Source organism: Cariama cristata, unplaced genomic scaffold (assembly GCF_000690535.1).
Source record: "Cariama cristata isolate BGI_N322 unplaced genomic scaffold, ASM69053v1 scaffold15892, whole genome shotgun sequence".
Lineage (NCBI taxonomy): Eukaryota > Metazoa > Chordata > Aves > Cariamiformes > Cariamidae > Cariama > Cariama cristata.
The window spans coordinates 1-14,506 of record NW_009603362.1 but is presented as its reverse complement, the minus strand read 5'-3'; the positions used below and the strand labels follow the sequence as shown (position 1 = coordinate 14,506).

The 14,506-nt window shown below is 39.9% G+C and overlaps 1 protein-coding gene across 1 annotated transcript in view; it reads right to left on the bottom strand.

Annotated features, from left to right (window-relative positions):
- The window catches only part of GEMIN5 (gem (nuclear organelle) associated protein 5), an 18,281-nt gene extending 3,879 nt beyond the window's left edge, over positions 1–14,402 (bottom strand). Inside the window, 23 exon segments of the mRNA XM_009695159.1 lie at positions 442–652; positions 1,533–1,652; positions 1,775–1,922; positions 2,453–2,590; positions 2,889–2,984; positions 3,565–3,693; positions 4,145–4,258; positions 4,698–4,925; positions 5,188–5,359; positions 5,819–5,958; positions 6,059–6,240; positions 6,637–6,710; positions 7,906–8,042; positions 8,672–8,766; positions 9,318–9,403; positions 10,168–10,380; positions 11,016–11,175; positions 11,623–11,755; positions 12,537–12,665; positions 12,883–13,018; positions 13,021–13,060; positions 13,570–13,751; positions 14,259–14,402. Of these exon segments, the coding sequence (XP_009693461.1) occupies positions 442–652; positions 1,533–1,652; positions 1,775–1,922; positions 2,453–2,590; positions 2,889–2,984; positions 3,565–3,693; positions 4,145–4,258; positions 4,698–4,925; positions 5,188–5,359; positions 5,819–5,958; positions 6,059–6,240; positions 6,637–6,710; positions 7,906–8,042; positions 8,672–8,766; positions 9,318–9,403; positions 10,168–10,380; positions 11,016–11,175; positions 11,623–11,755; positions 12,537–12,665; positions 12,883–13,018; positions 13,021–13,047 (2,868 nt within the window). The 5' untranslated portion in view covers positions 13,048–13,060; positions 13,570–13,751; positions 14,259–14,402.
- Between the last annotated feature and the right edge of the window lie 104 nt (positions 14,403–14,506).

The window sequence follows — 14,506 nt, the reverse complement described above, 5'->3', positions numbered from 1 at the left end:
CAGCAGGAAACCTCAGAACAAGCTAAGCTAGCCTTTTGCTTCTCAGTCCACACAAAACCGAATTCCTGGATTAAGCCTCCAGCAGATGGACTTAGAGTTAGCTCATTAATGTAAACAGCAAATACTTTCCTTCACTTCTTTCTTCTTATGATAGGCATTACATACTTAAAAAATCCCACTTTTCTCAACTACCTCTCATATAACTAACAAGCATAGAGCTTATGTGCCTCCCCATCATGGGCCCTTTGCCTCTGCAAAGGCACGTGCTTTTTCATAGGGTCATTGCAATAAACTTCTAGAAAAATATTTTGAGGCAAAACCAACTCAAAAGACTACATGTGGACTATTAACATACGGCTAGTGGTGCCCAGTTAATCAAGTTAATCTGGAGACAGACAACGCTAATGCTAAAGAAAGCGGAAAGGAAACGACCAGACATACAAATAAAGTTTTATGTTGCCGAAGGACTTCCTGTGCTCCCACCCAGTTCCTGGATAACAGCAGGTCTTGGGCACATCTCAAAAATAAAGTTGTTGACAACTCCTCCTCTCCAGATATCAGTGCAAGCTCAGCAGCAGTTTTAAGGGATGTCACATCCCCCTTTTTTGCCAACACCTTAACTGCATCATAGGGTGAGGAAGCCCCCAAATAACTGAAAAGAGAGAAAAGCAAATAGACTTGATTAGTATTAGAATACCATTTTAAAATTGTATTGCAACACAATAGCACAAACATACAAATGAAGATAAACCTGTATTTTCCACAGGTTCTCAGAGCTCTCATCACTTTGCCTTACCAAAGTTCACTATAGACATATGGTGCCTGATCTGATGCAAAGCTACAAAGCTAAAGTCACACAGCCTAATAATCTGAACTAAAACCTCTGGTGGTGTGCATACCACACACAGCTTGGATGAGAAATAGAAATAAACAGATTCGAAAGACAAAGTTTATGGGCAGTAGTTTATCCCTACTGCATTTCTCTGGATTTCATCTGAATCCTTTCACTACTGTGAACACCCTCAAAAAATGCCAGAACTGAAATCAGCATCAAGCAAAGGACACTACTCCAGCCAAAATGTTTCAAGCGTTGTTAGTAATTTTGGTAGTCACAAATTTGAAACACTCCAGTTGGAGAATAACCCAATGATTAGGATATTAGCTAAGGCCTCAAGAAACCCAAGATGAACTGTTGCACTGCACATTTCCAGTGAAAAGGTTGGAAACATCACTTAGTCTTTTCGTGTACATCCTAATCTTAGTCTTGCTAGACTACTTTTCAAAGGTTTCCAGTAACACCTATGGAAAGAGATGGCTCTACCATAGTATGGCATTTGGACCTTCTACTCTGAACTGTCCTCTGGAGCTTCTTTTCCCACCTATATTAGAGGCAGTCTAGTGAGATCAAGCTCAGAAAGCACCTTAGACAAATAATGACCAGACCAGTTAACAGATTTCAGCTGCTACAAAACCAAGAACCTTCTTTGTTTCAGGCATGGAACCAATTCTGTCTTCTTATCAGTAACACTCACCATTTGGCGGCCATGGAGTAGTGGCCATCTTTCTCTAACAGAGCTGCCCAACTAGTGTAGAGATCCTTCAGAATTGGGTCTTCTGGACGCAGCCTGGCCTTCGCAATTACAATTGCTTCCCTAATGCATGCAAGAGAAACCGGATAGAAAATTTCATTGACTGTGTACAAAAAATGAACCAAAATGTCAAACCTACCCCACTAGAAAACAAGAGCAAATCCTAAATATAAATATACAGCAACCTGTAAAAATGGTTCACTTTCAGGAGCTCGACAGCCTCATATACTTTATGGATGGACAGGAGATGGGAGGCAGCCTTCACATACTGCTCCTGAAAACACAGCTGCTTTGCAAAGGCTTCTACTGTCCAAACCCAGGCCTGATATCCAACTGCAAAAGAGAAGGCAATACAATTGGAGGCAAAGTTTTAAAACTGGAAGAATTCCTGTGGGATGAGATCATCACTGGTTTCTTCAACATGTAGCCCTTCTCTGCCCCAGATTAGTTTCTTGTTTCTTAACCATCCTAATACAAGTCAATGAGGCAATGAAATAGGGCGAAGGTAGGGCTTAAGCACAACTGTATGACTTCAGTACCAGCAGAATAACTTAAAAGCATATTTAAACCAACAGCAAGCTGGAAGGACTGCTACATATTACAAAGAACCAAATTTATGCTTGGAAAGATGTGCCTGTTCCTTCAACAAGTCCCAAAGGAAACCACTATTTCCTGCTATCCCACCCTATGGGTGCTTGTAGAACCATCCAGGTCTTTATCATAAATGGAGTATGTTTTGTGTTTTATTTTTGTTATTAGGCAGTTAAAGAAGCAACTTCCTTCCAGTCCAGAACAATCAGAATGAGGCTACCCTTGGCAGCTAATTCCATCTGCTTACGCGTTACAAGAACAAACTCACTCACCCATGGGTGAGATGGCTACCAGCTGGTCTGTTAGCTCTCCCCTCTCAGCAGCTGCCTGGAGGACACCCTTCATATCTCCTTTCCACAACATGAGCTGCTGAAAGAGCTCTGGATGCCCATTCTCCAAGTGATGTTTTCCTGTTGGAAGCAAACACACTTCCTATCAGTATGAGTGCAATAGGATTATTTGCTATAGTAAAATAACTTGGCAAAAGTGAGATTATTCAAGCTTAAGTATTGCAGGTTTGCATCTGAAAGATGTAAAAACTATTTGGGAAAAATTTCTTTTCTTTTCACATAGACTTGCATTCTTAATCCTACACTTCAATCCACAGTAAATTCAAGCATTTTTCCCAATTTGTTTACTCCCTGAACTCCCTGAATGTAACAGTTACAATGAACTTACTGTCAAAAGTGGATTCATTATTCCACTTACCTTCCACATCAATCATCTTGTGCAGAGAAGCCCTGTCTGAGAACAGCCCCAAGTGGATGCGATCCTTGAGATCAGGGGAAACATCTTCATTGTTATCTAAACCAAATAAAAAGAATTAATATTTAAGATCTGGTACAACACTGGGACCTGCCAAGTCACTGTACCGCTCCATTACACTCAACTGTTGGCAAATACTTATGTCTTCTACTTTCTTTCCTGTGTAGCAGATTTAATTTGCAGATCAACACTTAGAACTTACATCTAAATTTGATTAGAAGGACCATGTTTGTGCAGAACATTTATTCTAAATCAAACATAGCATGTTCCTTTGCATGCTTTAAGGAACAATACTGTGAGAATACAAACATCTCCCTCATGACTTATTTTCTCCTGCCAGTATTATGCTTCTGAAGGTGAAAAACACTTTGCACGTATGCAGACAATCCTACCCCATCTCCACAATGCAAGATCCTACTCAAAACCTGTCTGGAGCGGCTACAGAGTGCTGAAACACTGCAAGAAAAGTTAGATAAGAGACCACAACTAGTCACACACTTTGATAAAGGTAAGGACTTTAAAAAACCAATGCCTAGTGGTCAAAGTCAAGTCCTTGGACACACGGTTCTGAATAATTTAGAGCAACTACCCTCTAAGTATTTTAGTTTTAGACTGAGACCTTTGGTTTTCAGACAGGTAGCCAGCCTCAAGCAATCCTGATGCAATTCATCTTTTGATCTATGATCCATGAATGTGCTGAAGGGTAGAATAGAACGAGGCTTCCTCTTCTTCAGAGAGGCATCAGGAGCTGAAAAATCAAGACACACTTTAGTCACTGCTGCACAGTTACAAGAGTCTCTTACAGCAGAACTCTCCAACGTATTCCAAAACCCACTCTTCCTCACACAGGAAAACAAAAACTAGATGCTTAAGTGCCACATGCATCTCTATTATGAGAACTCTGACTTTTGAATACTGATCACTTTGCATATTTTTCTGCCCATCTTGCCTGGAATGAAACTAGCAACTAAAAGGCAGTATCTAAGCACACATTAAACAAATACTCAATTGACCTAACAAGCAGAGCAAATAAAAGAAGCAGCAACTTAAAACGTTTAAGAGATTTTAAAAGCACGCTCTTCTTTCTCTGGCACTTATTTGGTGTCACATTAGGAAGGGAACTTGCAGCCACACAGAAGCCTAGAATGAGGAACTCTGCCTTGATGCAGGACTGTTGGAAGTCCCCGAAGCATACTAACTTGGTTTCTCTTTAGGTGGATCCTTTTTCACAGGAGTGGCTTTCTGGGTCACAAAAGGCTTTGGCAAGCTCAATGAAGAATAATCATATGCAGATGAAGATGTATCCTTGGAGACTGTGGAGTTAAGTGATAAAAAAAGTGATTAAAAAAGGGAAAACAATACATGGAAAAGCCCATAGCAGAATGCTTGACATATTCACATTCTATTATGTTAATTTTGAAATATACAGAAACCAAGCTTTGCTTTGCCATAGAACTTAGTAGCTTTTTAGGGAAAGGAAATCACCAGAAGGCAACTCTGATCAAAAATTACATTGTTTCAAGCCAAACACAGCAACTTTGTTCGTTCCGACAGAATCTTCCTATTTAAAGACACTTAGTCCCAAACTAGTTTAGAAAATTATGAAAGGCATTCCAGAACTATATTTCCTTCAAGTGGACTATTTCAATAAAAATGTATTATGAGAAAATCTGCATGAAAATATTAAACTTGCTGATGCTCTGAAGGCTAAACAGTCTGGGAACCATCGAATTAAGACGATTTGATTATTACCAGTCATGGAGACTTTTTCAGGCAACTCTGCCTCCTGAGCTTCTTTTTCTCCTTCATGATCCGACACTCCAGTTTCCTCTAGCAACATTTCCTTTGCACTCTCATCTCCGTTCATGACATCACTTAGATCCTGCTTGGCTGGACTCTTTCCTACAGGCTTTTTCTTCTTCTTAGTTTTGATTTTTGGTTGCATACTTCTTTTTTTCTCTAATTCGATACTCTTTTTGCCTGTAAAAGGGTGCAAAAGTTACTCTGGTATTATCTGTAGAGATTTTTAGTGTATTAGCTGTCTGCCTCTCAAGATCAACATTTAATTTCCAAATAAGGATACAACTCAATTTAAACCTAGACGCAGTTTATTCCTGAAGAGGTAGCAAGCAGATTTTGAATTCAGCATAAGAACTTATCATACCATTTCAACATGGCAACCCTCTATTTCCCAGCTCCAACATCATCTTCAGGAAAGGATCTTCTGTTTGAATATACTTACCCTGAGGAGGCCGTGTATGCTCCTGCTTTGAGATGTGCCATTTGTGAACAGAAAAATCATCTGCTCCTGTATAAACACAATCTGAATCCACCGGTGACCACTGGACACTCAGTAGCCGGCCCTGGTGCCCTCGGTAGTTGCAGAGTGGCTCTTCCTTCATAACATCCCATACCTTATAAACAAGAAAGAAATCTAGTTACTCAGAAAGTCTCATCTTCCCCTAATACTCTGCATTTCCTCTTCAGTGATTGGCACTTGTAAGAGCTTCTCTTCTAGGGTGTTTGCACAGGTATTTCAAATATCAACATGCAGACAAAGAAAATTCAGGGCTTCCTTTGTTTGCATCAATACATTTGCAAAACATCTTTCTTTTTTAAAGATCCAAAAGTGCTAATATGAGAACAATAATGACTGGACTTACAAATCAATTTGCAAGTCACAAAAACATACGGATACCTGTGTATCAGGTATCCAGAACCAGGAGATGGTTACGAAGAGTAAATTTGCAGTACTTCAGTAGTTTATTTCACAAAAGAAGCTTTGCTGTTTAGTCAGCTTGCTTCTAAAACACTGTAGAATGGATGATTTGAAACTAAAAGAAATACACTTCTGAGTGGCTGTGGAACAATACCTGTGCAGTACCATCATAGCAAGCAGATACCAATCTTCCCTCATGGTGGGGGCTCCAAGAAAGACTTGTGATTTTAGCTGTGTGCCCAGCCAGAGTTCGAAAAGGCTCTGTTATTGACAACGGGCTTTCTGAATTGCTCTCTGCAAGAAAAAAAACAGGATCAAGTATGGCCAGCAAGACAAACTGTGAGTACACCAAAACAAGATGCCAAGACTTGGAATATAATCTGCAAACTGTTACCTATGACGCTCTTCAGATTATGCACATAAATAGTGGCATTGATTGAGCCTGAAGCTATCAAGTAACTCAGCTCTGGCTGGCTCCCATGCTCATGATGCCAACGAATAGCATTAATCAGTTTATGATGCTGCTGGATAGTGCAGAGCAACTTCAAGTTTGGCGCCTGAAATATTTCAATTGAGCTGTAATGTAAGAACAACAGTGTAAGAATTCCAGTAGTCACTGAAAATGGGAATTTTTTTGTTATCCTGCATGAGCAGAATTACAGAACATGAGTTTTAATTAAGCAAGTTTTAATTTTCTGGATTCAACTCAAACCCCCGGTTAGGACATCAGCAAAAGTGCATTTCAACCATGAGTGGATCCTTGAAAAATAATTTAACATGATGATGTGGATCCTCCATGCCAAGAGTGGCTAAACCAAGCAACAGCAAGGAATGCTGTATTATCATAATTCAAATACACTTGCAGTGAAAGAATGGAGACAAACCAGGGCAACAAATAGTACTTTTACTTCACCACAGTGATTCAAGTCAAGATCACCATATATACTACTTTAACCTACAAGTGAAACATACCCATCTTCATTGCCAAGAGCCAAGAGTTTGCCATCTGGTTTCCAGCTGATCTCTGTACGCGCAGGCAGTTTGTGCTGTAGAAAGAAGACACAACTATTGCTCAAAACTCTTAAATCTCTCTCGCATACATTCAACAGAGCAAGACTGGCAACTGGACAGAGTTGCAATAGTCTGGAAAATGAAAGTCACAAAAAGGTCCATTGCTTTTGTAGCAGTGACATAAGCTTGAGCAATTAAGAAAGACTGCATGAACTGATGCAAGAACCAGTGATTATTTTTATCAGTTCAGCAAAATGTCTCAAAGGAAGTTTGTCTGGATTTTAGAAGCACTTTGATGCTTGATCTCCTTATGCTCCTTGGAAAGCCCCAGACATTGCAAGCAAATTCTATCATATTTCAAAAGAAATTAAAGTTTACTTATAATTATTTCTATTCTTTCTAATTCAGATGAAAGTTACTTACAATTTACAATTTAGATACCTAAAAATGATCGTTTCATTGCCTGTGACATTAGTGTCAACCCCCCATGAGTCCTCTACTCAAGGAAGAAGCTGATATAAATCAATATAGTTTGGTTGACTTCAGTTGACTTATGCTGACTTAAAGCAACTGAAGATCTAACCCACTTCACTCATTTTGTACTTTCAACTAAGAAATGACTGATCCTACTTGAGAAGATGTTATGGTCAGCTATCACCAACCACTCTGCATTAGCTGCAGTGTAAACAGAAACAGACTCCTGCAAAATCATGACTACTGCAAAATTTATTTAAAAAAAGAAAGAGTTACCATTTGAAACAAGAGAACTAGAGAAGCTGAGGTAGTTAACTCATGCATGCCCACTATGTGATCTGAGCTCTGACATTATTCAGGATATTACTTCAAGTGCTTTGAAACTGGAAAGCTCTGTATGAACTAATTATTTTAAACAGCCACACACAGCTTTGAAACCTAACTCTATACTTCAATTTAACTTTTCTCGTTAAGTAAATTACACAGTAGAAAAATCAAGTAACAGATGCCAGGAACAGATGTGCCATGTTGATACTGAGGGAAAAAAAAAGACCCTTTTTCGGAGACAAGCATATAAACTGTTTAAATAGTTTGACTTAATAAATGTCTCTGAAGTTCATCTGTGGTGACAACAGGTTTCAAATTTTTTATCTCTTATAGATACATCATGAAGGCAAAACAACTACAAGGCCATAGAAACTATGACAGGGTTACCATGAATCCATAACCCCCCCCCCCCCCCCAAATCATACTCACTTTGATTGAATTAGTGTCTCGGATTACTTTGTTGATGTCATTTGCCTCTCCATTAAGCTTCCACGGGTTGTGTTGAAAAACAATACCTTCTCCAGCACAACTATATAAAGTTACAGAGGGTTGTTCACCTTCTCCTCCTATCCAACACAGGAAAAAAAGCTAGTCTTCCCACAAGTAATCACTCCCACTATAAATCAAAACATTATTTTAAAAGGCTATATATGTGCTTCAATTGCCTGTGATCTGGCAGCAAGAAATTCTCACAATACAACCCTCTGAAAGGACCTCTCCTTTCTACCAATAAATCTCTCCATAGCACACCACTGCAAGCATTAAAATTCCCTTTCAAGTTTGATCCTTAAAAAAATTCAAGTTGTGTAAGAAGAGCTGACGGAGCTGTTCTGTTTAGTTCAAATGGCAGAAACATACTTCTGGAGCTAAGGAACCCATATTTGACCTGATGCAGTTACTGCAGAAGCCCATGCAGTTACTGGTCTGTAATACCCTGAAGCAAGCACAGAGGTGTGGTATACCACTGCCACCTATTTCCTGAAGCTACTAGAATTCAAAAACTAGAAAAGATTGGTTTGCTCCCTTGCAAAACTATTAACATTTCCTGAAGCAGCATGCATTCTTAGCTGCTAGAAAGGATTGCTACCAAGCAAATGGGGCTCCTTTTCCTAAGAAGGGAGGACATACCAACTTCATGGCACCTGTGTGCTCTGCATGGATGTTCTACTTTGTCACAAGGCATTCGAAGACTCACCAGAAGATAGAGGAGGAGTGGGAGGCCCCCAAGCTAATGTGTATACAGTCTTCTTGTGGTAAGTACTGGAGATCTGAGGTGGCTTATTCTTAGCACTGGGCAGGAAGATAAGGAAGCAAGGGCAGTCAGATTTCAGCAAAAGGAAATAAAAAAACACCCCACAAACGACACAAGCAAAACACTAAAAAAAAAAAAAAAAAAAAAAAATCAAAGCAACATGTTTCCAGTGGTGAAAACAGACAGCAGGTGCTTTAACATACTAAAGCCGTGGCTCAACCAAGCCTTCTTTAAAGTGTCCTGTAGGACACTACGAAAATCATAACCAAACTGTCATGATGACCTTCACCTGCATGTTGCTCTTCATTCTCCGAATGTCTTTCTAGCTAAAGTTTTCCTTGACTGATGTCCTCCCACAGGTGATATTCGGTCATGCAATTTTAAGTTTACCTTAAGTAAAGATTACCTTAGAAGCTAACAGACATAATGGAGAGATGAAAAGATGCACTGAAAATCCAAATGTTTGACTAGTTTTAATTTAATCCTACTCCTGTCTAACAGTAAAGATATACTTCAGGAAAGACCACACCACCTATGCACGGTAACATACCAGCAGGATCTGACACTACTGAATAGGAAAGCTACTTACCTACTGGAGAAGGTGTCAAATATACCAACTTTTCCATCATCTGTTCCAAAAGCCAAGCATCCCTCCTTAGTTGGATGCCAGGATAACTGCAAGCAAAACAGAGAGAGACCCATAATGACACAAGCTACAGACACTTTATTTCTAAATAACAAACAAAAGGAAAACACCAAAACTGATGAGCAAGCACCATCCCTTTTACCCATCCTTCCAACTACAGCCACTTGATTTGATCACTCTTCTACAAGTATCAAAGGCTCTCCCTCTACCAGCTACTGGGGGATGAGATGAAAGGGACTAAAATCATTAAAATGCTATTTGACATCTACATTACAAAACAGAAATGGAGAATAGAGTAGGATGGTGACAAAACTTTTGGTGTGAACAAGAATAACTACCATGTTTTACTGCTGCCAGCAATTTTACCAGCCAGTAGCCTCTGGCCAACTGCTGCTTAAATCCAGACTGAAGACATCCATGCTGGTTTTTGTGCATGTCAAACTTCCTAGCAGAGCAAGGGCAACCATTGATAAAGCAAGGAAGGATGACAAAGGACCAGAAAAGTGAAAAAGTAACATAACAGCCAGCTGGACTTCAGCTGATTTTCACTAGATGCAATGCAAGCATCTAGGGTTGTAAAAAGGTCTAGAAGTTCATTGCCAGATTGTAAAATTTATTATATACCAAAAGAATGGAGTACAAAAGGAACAACTTGGCTTTATAGATTTGTAGTTGGGAAAAAACCTTCTTCAGAGTGAAAGAGAAAAAAAAATATTCTTGAAAGAAAAAAAATGGAGTGAAAAGAGGAGACAAGGGGAAAAAAAAAGGGGAGGGGAATCAAAAGCACACTTACTGCTGTAACCTTGGACTTTATGCTTTGCCAGAAGGTTTTAACATCATAAATATTGTTCATGGATAAAGTATTCCACACCCGGATCATGCTGTCTCCAACACCAATGGCAAGACACCCTGTGTCCACAGGAGAGAAGGCAAGACTATAGACAAATCCTCCAAGCGAGGGCAAGGTCCAGCTACAATCAAGAGTTGATAGGTCCCAGCACTTCACCTGAAGAATATTTAAGGAACAAGCAATCGTTAAAGGTAGAGTGACTGGTATGACAAGGGAAAAAAAAGCATAAGTGAGACGAAGAATCAAAGGGTCACATTCAAGGCTTGACACAGTATGTGATCTGCACTCAGAGGATTGCATGTCACAGACAGGCCTGCAATAGAAGACTGCAATGGAATGGACAAAATGACTGTGTTTTACTACTATGGTCCCCTTCTGACTTCAAAACAGGAGGTGCTCTGCTGCCTCTAAAAGGCAAAAAGTTAAAAAAATAAATATATAAAAATAGATGCTGTACTTTAAACAAGTAAATTATTTTAAGAAGGAAAAATAGGCCTTTTTAAAATGAAACATACCGAAAAAAGAGATCATAAACTCTCTTTATTAAATGCTTACCATTCAAGTCCAGAACGTCATAACCACTCGCTCCACCAAGGTAAGAGCTTGAGCTTATAAACTAACAAAAATATACACAACCTGTGCTCAGAACAGATTTCTAAGTGATGCTCTTATAAAATGCTACAATAAACCCACTTTAAGAGAAAAATCTGTGGCCGTAAAAGGGGTAGCCTCACTCAGTCAAACTGTATAGGTACGGCTATTTTTATGTTAATTTTATAAATGGTTCTTACATCTCTGTCCATTGAAATGGAAAAAAGGAGCTGTTTGTCTTGACGCTTCACAGAACTCAGATTGAAAACAATACGGGAGTGATTTTGTCCTTCTGAAGATCCTAGAAGAGTCCACTTGCGTTTTCCAGGTTGGGTCAAATCCCAGAGTAGCAGTTCTCCTCTGCAAAATTTAAAGTGTTCACTTCATAAGAATATATAGACTATATTACATGTATACATACTGCAAGTATAAGAGTAGTACAGCTAGACAAACATCCACTACATGTGCCTATATACAGATGCGCACATGCAAACACCACCCTACAAATGATATCCAGTTAACCACAGTGAAAACTGACATGTCATTTTCTCCCAGCAGATGGGCAAAACCGCCATTAGTACCATTGGCAGTCAATATTCAGTTAGATTATCAGACAAATTACAGGACAAACAGTGGTTTTCTAGATGTCTGAACTCTCACTTCAACTCTTGGCCTGTCTTCTCTCTAGTTATACTGGGAAGGAAAGAGGAAGGGGGTGTCAAAGTTTCCTGCCCAGTTCTTCCTTTAGTATCAATAAATGAATCTGCAGTTACTGATGGTATCCAGGCTGCTATGTGCCCTACTTACCCAAAACAGCTGGACACAATTTCTGTGGAACGACCAGAAGGCCAGTGAACAGTCAGCCAAATGCGCTCTTTAACAGCGGGATCAACGGCTCCACCTCTTCTCTTCGTGGGTGGCAACTTCAAAGTCATTACACCTATGGAACCAAGAGGGATCATCTAGACCTAGTACCTCAAAATTCTCCAAGAGAAAAAGAAGTCCTGTTAAACTGAAGCTTTAAGCACTCTCCTCATGCTTTAAACTATCAAGTTAGTGTGAGAAACATTCACCTATGTAGTTTTTAAAAGAGGACAAAAATCTGTGAAGCAAAGCTTTATTTCAGCGCTGGGTGCACAGGAGATCACCTCCTCCTGCATGCACGCTGGTTAGTCTCACTTCCACATATTTATTTAGGACAGTCATTCACATTCATGCCGTTTCTCAAAGTCTTATACATATTCCAATGATTTCCCCAAAGTTATTTACATCTATACCCTCCCACTTGTGTCTGTGCCCTGCTCTCTAGGGGTCGTCTTTGAGGGTTGTGGGGTGAAGGCTCAAAGTCTTCCTTTTGGTTGAACTCCTTACTCCGGCACCTGCACTCTATTGTTTTGGTTATATTGCAAACTCAAGTTGACAGTTAATCCTCTCTTTCTTCCATATAAGGGCAGGAAGGTGAAATCCAGGTAGAGACTAATCATGGTTAAGATAAGTGGTGTCAGCCAAAGCAACTTAACCCTATACCCAAATATACATTACCCTGTCTCTGTCCTCATACTTGGGTACCTGGAAATTCACATTCTTTCTGACCGCCTATCTGTTATGGTTTAAGCAAAACTACAATATTATTTATCGCATTAGCAAATGAACCCTGCAGTTAGAGAAGAACTCTCCCATCATATTGTTATTGTTTATCTCACATTATTAATCTTACTTACTTCTGCCTCTAGTACAGCTCCATATTCGTATGGTCTGATCTTTGCTTCCCGAAGCCAGGTAACAACCTTTCTTCATGGTGGTCCCTTGTGTCAGCTCCCCATTTGGAACTTCACCTTCCTCTGAAGGAACTACCAAATATCGTTGAAGTCGTGTTATTACACTTTAAAATTCAAAGCTTTATAAAAATTAACTGAAAATACATTGATTTGTATCAGAACATACTTTACTGAACTTATCAGTTGCCTTTGCTTAGCTGGTTACTGATTTTCTATAATGAATTCAATTCTCTAGGACATTTACATGAACTAAAAATTACTTCACAAACTGTTAATCACTTCTACATACCTTGGAGCTCATCTTGCCAAGCAGGTAACCTTTCTTCACCAGGCACAGGGCACCAGGCGAGACAATGTATTTCATCGTCATGGCCTCTTAGCCGATAAAGTACTTCTCTTTTGTTAGCCGATAAAGTCCTTCTCTTTGCCTGCTGATATCAATTATAACCACCATGCCATCCTTGTAGCTAAAAACAGAGATTTAAATTAATGAAGAGATTCTTGTGGAATAACATCTGAGTCAATTTCCGAGCTCTTTACCAGGATCACCATCACTGTATTACAGACAGAGAAGCCAAATCACAAGCAGGAAGGGGACTAGCAGACTAAGGCTCAATGGGAGCTCCAGTATAGCACTGGCAGACCTGCAGCTGCCTTTTCAACAAGTGCAACCAGTACATTTGTCTTCAAGAATGACAACAATTCATTGGTAATACAGCTTTCAGTCAAGTCTAATTAAAAAATAAGAGTTTTAAGAAACTTCAAAGATGCAAAACAAACCTGGACCCTTACATTGTTATGGATTCCTGTGTCTTGCAGGTTTACCAAATTTACATGTTATTTTTAGTTTGCTGTATACAAGAAAAAAAAAAAGCCACCAAAACCTCTTAAAATTAACTTTACAACTGTGTAGCAAAAATTCACAATAAGGTTCCTGCAGAAGAAAAACAGAAAACAAAACGTAATGAATATTTACCCAATCGCCACCAGATTTTCATGATGAGGAGAACAAGTGAGACAAAAAATGGTCCGAGGCTCTGGGAAGAACTGCTGGCTATCACTTCTGTTGTGCCAGTAACAAACAATTATACCTTTTTCATCACCGGATATGATCAGATCTTTCACAAGAGGTGACCAGTGCAACGCTGAAATTGCGTTCTGAAGAGAGAATTGAATACATTTTAAGCTGTTTTACCACCATCTAACACAGAATAACAGGTAGAAAATAATCTGAAAGTACACCCCAACATCAGTTGAATTTGTTTTAAAATGTTTCAGTTCTTTTGGGCTTGGGCATGATTGACGTAATTGCTGATATGGTGTCCTAAATCACATTAACTGTTCAAGTACATGTTCTTAGTCTGTCCTGTGTGGAACAATAACTTGCTGAAAAGATTTTAAGTGAGCTGGGTTATGAAGCAATCAGTACACACTGCAAGCGTACTTGCTTACTAAGGCTTTGATGGTAACCAACAGCTTATTAAGGTGATGTAACAAAGCTGCAAGCCTAAGGCTAGAACAAAAAGTTGGCCAGAAGCGTTCAACGGTTTTAATTTCACCGGGTCTGAAATCCACCTTTGGTTAAAGGTAACATCACCCTGCGTTGTGTGCAAGACCTCACCCACCCTGTGAGTTCTCTTTGGCGGCTGCCGGTAGGCACCCTACCTGGTGCAGGCTGTACTCCGCCACCGGAGCCAAGCTCTCCGTGTCCCAGATTTTGACGCTCCCGTCGTCGGAGCTGCTGGCGCAGAAGCTGCTCTGCCCGGGGCAGTGGCAAAACGCGAACCCGGAGATCCTGTCCGTGTGCCCGATGAGCTCTCCTGCACCGACACCAAGAGACCGCCATGGGACCCCCCCCTTCGTGAGGGCACGACATCTTCCTAAACTCGTCCCCTCCCTCATCCCTCACCCCC